Source organism: Panthera pardus, unplaced genomic scaffold (assembly GCF_024362965.1).
Source record: "Panthera pardus isolate Hobbes unplaced genomic scaffold, ASM2436296v1 HiC_scaffold_11, whole genome shotgun sequence".
Taxonomy (NCBI): domain Eukaryota; kingdom Metazoa; phylum Chordata; class Mammalia; order Carnivora; family Felidae; genus Panthera; species Panthera pardus.
Genome location: NW_026526666.1, coordinates 7,096,681 through 7,108,758, shown reverse-complemented (window position 1 = coordinate 7,108,758; position 12,078 = coordinate 7,096,681). Strand labels below are relative to the sequence as shown.

Below are 12,078 nucleotides of genomic sequence, written 5' to 3'. Positions count from 1 at the left end.
TATATACATTGTCTCATAAGAAGTTGTAAGAGAAGAGTTAAAAACTTATGCCAGGCATGAAGCAGGTTAGTGGAGCATGTTTCTAGAGCAGGCGTGTGAACAACACTGAGGGACAGCAAAGAGGTTGTAACAGACAAAGGGAGATGGAAGAAGTTCACAGCTAGTCTTTGATATTCACTCGTTTCTGGGGCGGGGTGCGGGGTGGGGGGGCTCTCACAATGTAGAGGTCGCACAACAGTATGGTTTTAAGCTTTTGAGCCATCAGGAAAAAGATGTATTTATTGTTGTCCTGTCTTTGGGGAAGTGGGGAAAGAAATGAAAGCTGCTGAGTGAGCCTTTCCCCAGAGGATGGCACATAGATGTAAAAATGTATGGCATCCACAAACCCTGTGGAGGTCATAGGTGCACTCCTACATTTAAAACCTGTAGTTAGGGGGCGCCTGGGTGGCTCAATCAGTTAAGCGTCTGACTGTGGCTCAGGTCGTGATCATGCAGTTTGTGAGTTCAAGCCCCATGTCAGGCTCTGTGCTGACAGCTCGGAGCCTGGAGCCTGCTTCAGATTCTGTGTCTCCCTCTCTCTCTGCCCCTTCTCCACTCACATGCTCTCTCTCTCAAAAATAAATAAACGTTTAAAAAAAGTAATAATGAAACCCATAGTTGGGACTTAATTTTAGAATGTTAATTTCTGATGTCCCCTAAAACAAAATTTCCTTTTTTCCTCCCCCTCTAGCATTCCTGTTTCTCATTGTTTATTGCATGAGGACTGTGTGGTAGCACTTCAGGGCTTGCTGCTACCGCCGGGCAAGGAAGAATACAGGTAAGTGTCCAAAATGAACATCTAAGTTTTTGTTTCTTCGCCGGATTTACAGCCAGGTGTGTTTTCCTAGGATGGACTATTCTTTAGAAATCATTTTTAACAAACAGAATTTCTCTATGTATTGAATGCCTTCTGAGCTGTCACTGTCACTGCTGAGCACCTGGTCAGTCTGAGAATCTGGCTAGTTTCAGAATCAACTGCTCTGCCTTCCTCCCTCTCTAGCTGTTAAGTAGCCTGTAACATCAGCCTGCCAACAGTCACTAACTTGCAGTAACTTGTCAACTTTTCCGTCCTAGTAATAGAATGAAAGTAATGTTGCAAAATGTGTCAAGTATGTTAAGCACTCAATAAATGTTAGTTTCCCTTTTTTTTTTTTTTATGAAAACTCAGATGTAGAGCAGGGAAGTCTATATAGGTGGCAGGTGATATTGGTCATGAGTATTGAAAAAAAAGTAGAAATTCACTAGGGGCAGGAAAGGGGTCATATTTAACAGATCGATAACCCTGCATTAGCATACAGAGTTAGGAAGTAATCAGGAATTGCAGGCATTTGGTTTGGTAATAGTTTAGCATGTGTTCGAGTAGAGATTTCAGAAGGTAAGTCTGGCCAGGAAGGCAGGGGCCAGCTGTGATGGTCTTTATATGATATTCTGTGCAGTTCAGAATTTATGTATTCTAGATCGATCCCCCCCCCCCCCCACCACACCCAACATTGGCATTTAAGTTCCATCTTTACAATTTTTACATATCTGAATATTGCCTGTACTGCTGTTTTTCTTTTCTTTCTTTCTTTTTTTTTTTTTTTTTAATGTTTATTTTTGAGAGAGAGACCATGCGAGGGCAGGGGAGGGGCAGAGAGAGGGAGGGACAGAGAGGGTTAGAACCAGGCTCTGTGCTGTCTGCAGAGCCCTCTGTGGGGCTTGAATTCATGAACCGCGAGACCATGACTTGAGCCACCCAGGCGCCTCTGTTTTTTTCTTAATTGAATTATGGATACAGTATACAGTAGTCTGCATAGATTTTAAGTGTTCAGCAGTTCAGCTTGAGAGATTTATATAACCATCCTTATAACCGAGCCTCAGTCAAAACACAGAGTATTTCTGTCACCCCGTTAAGTGCCATTGGACCCCTTTCTGCCATACACCACCCTGGTTTGGTTCATTCTTCAGCGTCTGGCTTCTTTTATGTAACAGTATCTGAAACGGGGTCTGTACATCATTGCTGAGTTGAATTCCATTTTGTGAATATCAAAGTTTCTTGTGTTTGTTTCTTATCCCTATATTTTTCTTTGGTGACATGTCTGTTTGAATCTTTTGCTCACTTTTTTAATTGAAAATTTTATTGAGGTAGTTGTAGATTCTCATGCGCTTATAACAAATAGAACCTAAGGGATCTCTGTAGACCTTACCCAACGGCAACATTTTGCACAGTGTATATAAACAGTATGTAATGTGACAACTAGGATATTGACTCAGTCCACTGTTCTTATTTGGAAAGATCGTTTCCCTTGTACTGACGTGTGTGTGTGTTTAGATTTCGTTCTATATAGTTTAGCACGAGTGGTTGTGAGTATGCACTACCACAGCCAGGATACGGAACAGCTCTATCACCACTCCATTCCTCCCACTCCCCTTTATACCCTCGCCCTGCTTCCCACTCCCTCCACCTCACCTCTGGCAACCAGGAATCTGATCTCCATTTCTAAAATCTGTCATTTCAGGAACGTTAACAGAAATGAAACAGTGAAGTGTAACTGTGGGGGATTTTTGCCTATTTTAAAAACTGTGCCCTTTGTCTTTTTATCACTGAATTGGAAGAGGTCTTTGTATATTCCCTATATAAGTTCTATGGTAAATACATATATAATGAGTATTTTCTCTGAGTCTCTGGTTTTCATTTTTCTAACTCTGCAAAAGTAGAAGTTTTAAATTTTTATAAACTCTGGTATTTATGTATGTATGTATTTATTTATTTTTAATGTTTATGTTTGAGAGAGAGAAAGAAAGAAACCAAGCATGAATGGGGGAGTAGCAGAGAGAGAGGGAGACACAGAATCCAAAGCAGGCTCCGGGCTCTGATCTGTCAGCAGAGAACCCGATGCAGGGCTCGAACTCACAAACCTTGGGATCATGACCTGAGCTGAAGTCGGATGCTCAACCGACTGAGCCACCCAGGCGCCCCATAAAAGGTCCAGTTTATCATATTTTTATCCTTTGTGCTTTTTGTTTCTCTTTTAGAAATCCTTGCACAAATTTCTCCAGTGGTTTCTTCTAGAGGTTTTATAGTTTTTGTTTTTGTTTTCTTAATGGCTTTTCTGTTTAGTCTGTGATCTACTTCAAATTAATTTTGGGTATCTTATGAGATAAGAGTATTTCATTTACTTTTCCTTATATTACTGAATGAGTATTATTTGGTTGGTTCAGCAACATTTGGAAGACTTTGCCTCCCCTGTGGAAATGCTTGGCACTTGTAAAAAAAAAAAAAAAAAAAAAAATCAGTGACTACCATGTTCTGAGTCTATTTTTGAACTTGCCCGTCTGTTGGCCCTTTTCCCCACCCCCACACACTCAGATGAGATCATCTGAGTGTTCCAGCATTCATCTTTTTCAAGATTGGCTATTCTAGGTCCTTTGCATATAAAAAGTTGTATCAACTTCTAAATTTCCTTAGAAAACTTTGTTGGTATTACACTGAATCTGTATAGATCATTCTGGAGAGAACTGCATTAATATTGATTTTCTGATCTATGAGCATGGTGTATTTATGCCTTAAAATTTTTTTTTCAGCATTGTTGAATAGTTTTTATTACAGAGTACTATACCCTTTTTGTTAAATTTAGTCCTCAGAGAGTGTTATGTTTTTGATGCTATTATAAATGGAATTTAAAATTTTTCACTTTTGGACTGTTTTTTTTGGTAGTACAGTGGGGCTGGTAAGCCTCTAGGGCGTGAAGTCAGGATGTCCTGACATCTAAAACCATTTACATACTGCTGAGGGCCCCCTACCTTATGGGAATACTGTTTAGGTTGTAGGAAGCCACTGAAGACTTTTGGGTCCAATTTGCATTAATTAAGGAGGAACTCCGAAGAGGGCTGGTTAAAAAGGAAAGTGGTGGAGGCCAGGGGACTGCTGAAATAGAACTGCTATTGAATGTCTACTAAATGGCATAGTCTTTATCTCTTCCTACCATAGAATCTTCTGTGGTAGGTGGATGAGACCACCAACATTTAGGGAGGTTAGAAAAGGAATCTGATGTCCCATGGTTGTGAAGTGGCATTGCTGGGATTCAGACCTAGGTCTGGCTGATTTCTAGCTGCATCGACTTTAGTCTCTAAGTGAAAGGTGTGCTTGGATTGAGGCATTGGCGGTGGAGTTAGGTGCGCCCAGACTGCAGAAAACTTGCCGAAAGGAAATCAGTAAGACAGTGTTTTGGTAGGCATTTAAGCATGTACTTTTCTTCCCCGTTTCCTCATCAGGAACAGTGATCATGGCAGTCCCGACTCCCCTGGCTTGTGAGGATTCAGTGAGGTCCTATGTGTGATGTACATAGTCTGGCGTTTGGCTCACTGTCAGTGCTCAGTAAATGGTTGTTAGGTTGGGATGTGTGGCTAACCCAGACAGCTTTGGACTAATTGTGTCTTACGTATACGTGAGACCAGCTAGCTGCAAAGAAAGGTCTAGACCAAAGATGGAGTTTTGAGAGCTTACCATTCACATTCTTCATACTAGGTGGATGAGGCTGAGAGTTGATCATTACTTTAAAATAGAAAAGTAAGGTATGCTAATGTTTTTCTTTTAGGCCAAGTCTAGAACACTATTACTGAGTTACTCACAAGTTATAAGATTGTTTTAGGACAATAAAATACAGTTATACAGCACACAGTAAATTAAAAAACAAAAAACAAGCAGGGGCGCCTGGTTGTCTCAGTCAGCTGAGCATCCGACTCTTGTTTTTGCTCAGGTCATGGTCTTGCAGTTTGTGGGTTCGAGCCCTGTGTTGGGCTCCATGCTGATGGTGTGGGACTTGCTTGGGATTCTCTCTCTGTCTCTCTCTTTCTCTCTCTGCCCCTCCCACACATTCTCTCTCAAAATAAATAAATAGACTTAAAAAACAAAACCCAAGCACCCCTGTAGGTAGTACAGGCTGGAAATTTTAAAAGAAGTAGGTAAGCCAATGGCTGATGACTTCCTTAGCAGACAGTAAGGGCATTTAGCCAGAACTCCTGTACTCTGGAAAATGACCTCAGGGAATGTAACCTTTTCTTCTGAAACCCGGTTTTCAAAAGAAAAGTTTCTTTTCCAGAACTTAAAGTACTTTACATTTTGACTTAATGGTGGTATGTTTAAAGCTTAACCCAGCTAGGAGACAGGAGCAGCAGAGTAATGGCGGGGGGGGGGGGGGGGGGGGGTGCGGTGTAAGCCCAGGTGAGGGTAAGATCTTAGCCCATTTTTGATACCTTGGCCGGTAGGTGCATTTATGTGCAGTTCTCCTACTTAAACACCAGATGGTGCCACTCAGCCGGCATTTGACTGGCCCTTCAGCCTTGGCCCTCTGTTTATGGGCAATAAACAGTCACTCAGTAGAACCTGAAGGAAGAACTCTTGCCTTGCCTTGAATGACGTGGCATACCTTGATTTACAAATGTTGGACAACATCATTGAGCTTCCTGAGTTCTTGTTTCCTCCCCTCCTTCCCCTGCCACCCACCCCCGCCCCCACCAACCTCTCTTCTAGCTTCTCAAGGATATAGGATCAAAATAGCTAGAAGTATTCTTTTATCTCCATCTAGGTAAAACAAATTTTAGTTTTTTAAATAACTAGTTGTTGCGGGATGTTCAGAAAATTTTATTTTTTAATAACAATTGAATCTTTGAGTGTCTAGAAAATTCTTTGTGTAGGGGCGCCTGGGTGGCTCCGTCAGTTGAGCGTCCGACTCCGCCTCGGGTCGTGATCTCACGGTCTGTGAGTTCGAGCCCCGCGTCGGGCTCTGTGCTGACAGCTTGGGGCCTGGAGCCTGCTTCTGATCCTGTGTCTCCCTCTCTCTCCGCTCCTCCCCCGCTCACGCTCTGTCTGTCTCTCTCTCAAAAATAAATAAAGATTAAAAATAAAATTTTTTTTACTTAAAAAAAAAAAATTCTTTGTGTCGCCGGTTATTGGGTGAAATGGGCAAACAGCTGGTATGGCCCAGTGATGATTATCTGGGTGGGTGATAGGGAGGAATTTGAATGTGAGCCGGGCCCGTGAAGAAGGACCTCTGGTCCCACCACCCCGTGAGCAGTCCCACTCAGTGAAGCTAGTACGGCTTGTGCGTTGCATCCATTGTAGAGTGTCAGGCCCTGTGCTGTGCACTTGAAGGAACCCTCGCGTGTGAAGAATATTAGTCTTTGTGATATGTGTCACAATCACTTTTTTCCATTTTGCCTTTGTCTTATAATTTCGCTAATGGTATTTTTACCATATGGAAGTTTAAAATTCCCCCCCGCCCTGCCCCAAAAGGCCTTATTACATACACAGGGGAGAGGTTCACTCCTTTTTGGCTGCCGCTTTCCTCCTGGCTGCCAGGACGTTGCTCAGCTCCTCTCTCTTCCTCTTGGCATGGATGTGTGTCTCCACTGTTTTCTGGAAGAATTTGAGGGCACTCTTGTCCTTGGGAGACCTTGAGTGGCTCTGTGACATGCCCTTGTGTGGGGTGAAGCCCACACCTCTCGGATCATGTCCCATAGGGACATGTGCTCTCAGGGAGGCACCCTCACGTTCCATATGAACATGTGCTCAGGGAGGTGCCCGCGGCGGTGGCTGTGCCTCAGCTTGCTTCTCTCAGTCAAGTCACCTTATGGCCCTTGTCAAGGCCCACGGCCATGGGGCGGCACAGAGCCCTGCTGCTGCTCCTCACTGGCTCCCGCAGCCGGAGGTTTAAAACTTTCTTCTGGCCAGGTCTGTGGATGGGACACCTAGCTGGCTCAGTCGGTAGAGTGTGCGACTCTTAGTTTCAGGGTGGTGAGTTCGAGCCCCACGTTGGGTGTAGAGATTACTTAGAAAACTAAAATCTTAAAAAAACAAAGCAGAAACCTTTTATGTGGTCAGAATTACCAAATCCAGGATTTTAGGTCACACTGAGAAAAGCCTTCTTCACTTGAGGATTAAAAAAAAAAAAATTCCTCTCTCTTTTTTCCCCAGAACCTTTCCAGTTTCATTTTTTTACACTTATGTTTTTGTTCCATCTTGAATTTTCATGTAAAGGAATGAGGTAGAAATCCAGCTTCGTGTTTTTCCAGTGCTGGAGCATACAAAAAAGTGAACCTGTCTTCCTAATGGCCTCTGACACCATTGGGGTAAGAGTCAGACGCACGAAGGTTGGCGCCCAGCACGATCTGAGTGTGTTAGCACGAAATTGGATGTGTTCAGGTGCAGGTGCTTCTGTGACAGTATGATCTACAGCAGGGGCTCAAGGCTGGTGCAAGTTACTGAGGAAGTGTGGGAACTGAGACATGAGCTTGGCCTTGAATGACCTTTAAAATTTGGATAGAGTAAAAGACAGTGTTTGGGGCTAGAAACAGAAGTGTGGATACAGCAAGATGGTCAGCGAGAGTGAACTAATGACTGCTACTGCTTAACAAGTCCTTAATACGGGTCAGGCTTTGATCTGAACCTTATCTTTATGTGCATTAATGCGCGTGGTTTTCACAGTGGTCATATGAGGTAGGTACTGTTTTGGTTTTGGCCATTTTACAGAAAAGGAAACTGGCAGAGCAGCCAAATGAAGTATCTGAGGTTTCAGAGTTAATTATGTAGTAGGGCTGGGGTTTGAACCAAGGGAGGATGACTCTGGAGACTTGAGAGAATCCCAGCCTAGCTGAAGTGAATGTGCCTGACAGTGCAAGCCAGGGTTGGACGATCACCCAGGGGGGATTTGCCTTCTGGTGAAGAAGACGGCATTGAAGAGGTCTGGCCTCCTCTGGCTGTGTTCATCAGTATCGCTTATTACTTATGTCTCGGAAAATGACATACTGCAGAAATTACACTCTTCATAGTGGAGTCGATATTTGCTTTTTCGGGGCACCTGGGTGGCCCGGTCGGTTGAGCATCCGACTTCGGCTCGGGTCGTGATCTCGGGGTTTGTGGGTTCAAGCCCCACGTCAGGCTCTCTGCTCTCAGTACAGAACCCGCTTCGGATCCTCTGTCCTCCTCTCTCTTCTGCCCCTCCCCTGCTTACGCGCATGCGCGCTCTCTCGCACGCTCTCTCTCTCTCTCAAAAATAAACGTTTATAAAAAAAATTTTGCTTTCTCTGTGAGAATGTATTTCCATTGCTTTCCTTGTTGATTTGCAATTTAATAAACATAACAAAATTTTTATCCTAAAAACAGAGAAACCCATTCAGATAGGTTTTAATAAAAATGCAAGGAAAAACATTTTTTTTAGCACCATGCCTAGAACTAAGTAAATGCTTAGTAGATGCATGGTAAGTGTGTTGTTTTTTTTCCCCTTTTTGGACTCCCAAGTCCTACCCTTCTGAAAGTCTGCAGTGGCTTGGGCTTTAAAATAGATATGATTTATGAAATGTTCTTGTCAGTAAAGATTTCAAGTACTTGATGCACTTGAAACCACAGCAGCAATTTATTCTTGATTCACGTTGATAAGTAATGGTCCTGCCTAATAGTAGCCAACACTTTGAATTTTTGTGCATTCAGAACATTTCATAAATTTTATTACATAGTTCAATTATGTATTTTTACATAGTTGTATTTTACAGTTTTTTTTTTACATAGTTGTGTTTTACATAGTATTTTACATGTAAAATACATGTATTTTACATAGTTCAATTATGTAATTATCCTGTTTCAGTGAGAAAAACTAAAAAGACCAGTATGGGTTTTTTGTTATTTTTTTTTCATTGTGAGCTTGAATAGGAAAATTGTGAGTTTTTATGGGAGGGGCTGACCTATTTTCTTTAAAAAAATTATTTTTAATGTTTATTTATTTTTGAGAGAGAGAGAGCACAAGCGGGGGATGGACAGAGAAAGAGGGAGACACAGAATCCGAAGCAGGCTCCAGGCTCTGAGCTGTCAGCACAAAGCCCAATGCGGGGCTCGAACTCACGAACTGCGAGATCTGAGCTGAAGTCAGACGCTTAACTGACTGAGCCACCCAGGCACCTCTGGACCTGTTTTCTTTCTAGCTTGACTTTTATGTAATATCTGTCCATTTGGGGCCTATCTTTGCTTATACGTCCAGGTGAGGTGTTGACGTCAGGGGATTGAGACCCGCTCAGGATTCATCTTGAATTAGGACTCAAACTGTCACGATTCCTGTTGTATGTCACAAGACTATTTTAAGAAGTTAGAAGAAGAGCAAGAAATTAGACCGAAAGAAAGGAGAAAAAAAGGGATTAATGTAGGTAAAAATTGTATTTAATGAGTTAGAAAACAGCAAAAAGAGCTAATAAATAAAATCTATAAGCCAATTGATAAAGAAAAACGGAGAAGGCCCTAATACACAATGTGAGAAATAGTTACCCTACAGATATATTAAGACGCATGTGAAATGACACATGTAAAAAGTTATTTGTTGTGATACTGTTTTTAGTAGGAAAGAATTGGAAACAACCAAACTATCAAGAGGGTTCTAGTTAAATGAATAATGGAACTCTAAATTGTGGGAGATTGTGCAGCTGTGTAAAAACTGTGCAGTTGTAAAAAAGAAAAATTATGTGTAAAAATTGTATATTGCTTACATATATTATATAATATATATTATACATGTATTACATAATAGGAACACCTTATGTATATATTCTGGAGAATCTTGATGATATTGTTAAAAACAAGGTATTTAGTAGTATGTATACTAGGCTATCCATTTGTGTGGAAAAGGAAATTAAGATTTATATATTTATGTTGATCTGAATATACATTTACAAATCTCTGGAGAGGCAAACAGGAAACTAATAGGAACAGATGCTTGGGAGGAACGTGAACTGGGCAGATGGGGGTACCATGAGAGGCTCCTTTCCATGGCCATTTTATTGAGTGAGTTTATTACCTAGTTGAACAATTAGGTAAAATTCTATTTGAAAGAGCTTATTTAACAGATTAAATGTTTTTGAGGAATCATTTTGGGGAAGGAGAAAATGAGTTGGTTCTATTTAATTCAGCAATACTTAACAATTCTGTACAAAAGGCAAGGCATAGTTGGGAATAAAGAGATCATATAGGATTATAGCCTTCCAGTCACTGAAGGTACAGTCATGCAGGCAGGCAGACACAAGTGTAATACAACTAAATACAGCAGAAATCCAGAAGCAGCCCAGTGGATGAGCAGGGAAGGGAATGTGGGAAGACCCTGTGAAGGAGGCATGGCTTGAAGCCAACATGGAGGGACATACAGGACTTTGACAGCTGGTGATGGGGGAAGCAGTGGGCAAATAGGGATAAAGAGGACATCTTTTGGATGGAGGGAGATATGCATGGAAAATCTGGGGGCTGGAGAGCGTATGCGTGGTTTGCTTGCTAACGGAGTCACGTGGCCATTTCTGTGCAGTGGGTGTGAAGGCTGGGTTTACTTGTGCAGGAACGGTCTTGTATTTGGATGTATGTCTGAATATGATCTTTTTTTTTTCATGGGTGATTGCAAACATACACAAAAGTAGGCAAGATAGAATAATGCAGCATGTGAACTTCAGCAGTTACCAACTCTACCCACTCTACCCTCCAGCTCTCGCCATATTTTGGAACAGATCCCAGATAACATTTCTTCTGCAAGTGTTTCAGTATCTAGCTCTAAAAGATAGGGACTTTCTCTCTTTCTTTTTAACCAGTTGGAGTGCAGATTTCCTGTCGCTTCATAGATGACAAGTAGTTAATTTTAATAGTTTTTGTTTGTTTAAATCAATGAATAAGGTTCACAGGTTGCAATTGATTGATATGTCTTTTAAGTCTCTTAAGTTTTCTCTCCGTTTTGTCCCTCCCTTGTCATTTATTTGTTGAAAGAATACAATTGTTTGTCACAGAGCATTTCCTCCTGTCAAGGTTTTACAGATCACATCCCTGTGGCCTCGATCCGTGCATTCGTCTGTTGTCTGTGTTTCCAGTAAATTGATAATTGAATCTAGGGGCTTGGCCAGATCCAGGGTAGTTCGTGTTTGTTTTGGTTGGCTAGATTTTGTTTTACTTTATAGGCGGTATTATCGTTTCCTGTCAGGGATTTGATTGTCTCTCTTTTTCTGATTTTAACAGCCACCACTGATCATGTTTCCATTTTAGTCATCCTTTACAGAGTAAAAAGAACAAACCAGTACATGTCTTGGTTTCCATGACATCTCTAGTCTTTCACTTCGTATCCCTTATGAAGATCCTGTGCAGTAGAGAATTTTTAAATATAAACATATTTCAAAACTGGTGTCAAGAAGTTGCAAGATGTTTTCTTGGATGAAAACTAAATGTATCTCGTTTTAATGGATTTTCACAGCCTTGATTATTTGTGTTTTGTACTTCACTAGGTTGTTCTTCCAGTGCGTTAGAAGTAAGGCAGCAGGGAAGCAGTGGGTGCGGAAGTATCCCATGGCAGGTAGGAATTATTCCTGTCTTCAGACCTGCTTCGTTAAGACTGTTTAATCTGCAGTGTTGCCTGAAAAGACTTTGAAGTCCGGTATAAACTGGTTTGTCTTCATCATACTGTCCCTGAAAGATCTTTTCTTTAAGCAGCGTGGGCCATGTCGGGTCTTTTAATTCAAAGGACTATTTGGTTATAGTGAAGATTTAATGATTTGCCTCCTATTTCACTTAAATATTTTCCGAGGTTTTAATTGTAGTCACTGTTTTCTCTAGGGAAAATTTTGGATTCACCTGACTAACTTCAGCATCTTTTTATGGACTGCTGACTCCTTGATGTTGGTATAAATGGGGTGTAATTCATAAGCTCCTGGCACATGAGAGACTCACAGATGCCTGGTGCCTGAGGGGCTAGGCCAGGGAGGCAGCCACACTTTCATTGGTGGAGGTGTAGCTTGAACTTGTAACCCTAGATTCGCACAATGAAACCTTCCTAAAGCCAGACTCGAAGCAAGCTGAGGGTATTGTGTAAGTTTGGGGATAGGTTCATCCAAGAGAATAGTTTTTCATGAGAGGTATACAATGTGGCTATTACAATTGCAGAAGCACTTGATTTGGTCACTGCTTGTCCTTGAAGCCTGGGAAAGCAGTGGTCATGATCAGAGAAGGAACCGAGTGTTGGAAGTTCTGTTCAGAAACTAATACTCTCTGAG

General features: G+C 41.7%; 1 protein-coding gene and 1 pseudogene across 1 annotated transcript in view; one reads left to right on the top strand and one right to left on the bottom strand.

The window, feature by feature from the left end:
- The window catches only part of TTF2 (transcription termination factor 2), a 41,182-nt gene that overhangs the window by 2,118 nt on the left and 26,986 nt on the right, over positions 1-12,078 (top strand). Inside the window, 3 exon segments of the mRNA XM_053889332.1 lie at positions 731-817; positions 11,314-11,359; positions 11,361-11,381. Coding sequence (XP_053745307.1) covers positions 731-817; positions 11,314-11,359; positions 11,361-11,381 — 154 coding nt within the window.
- Positions 6,341-6,677, bottom strand: LOC128773524 (60S ribosomal protein L36-like; annotated as a pseudogene).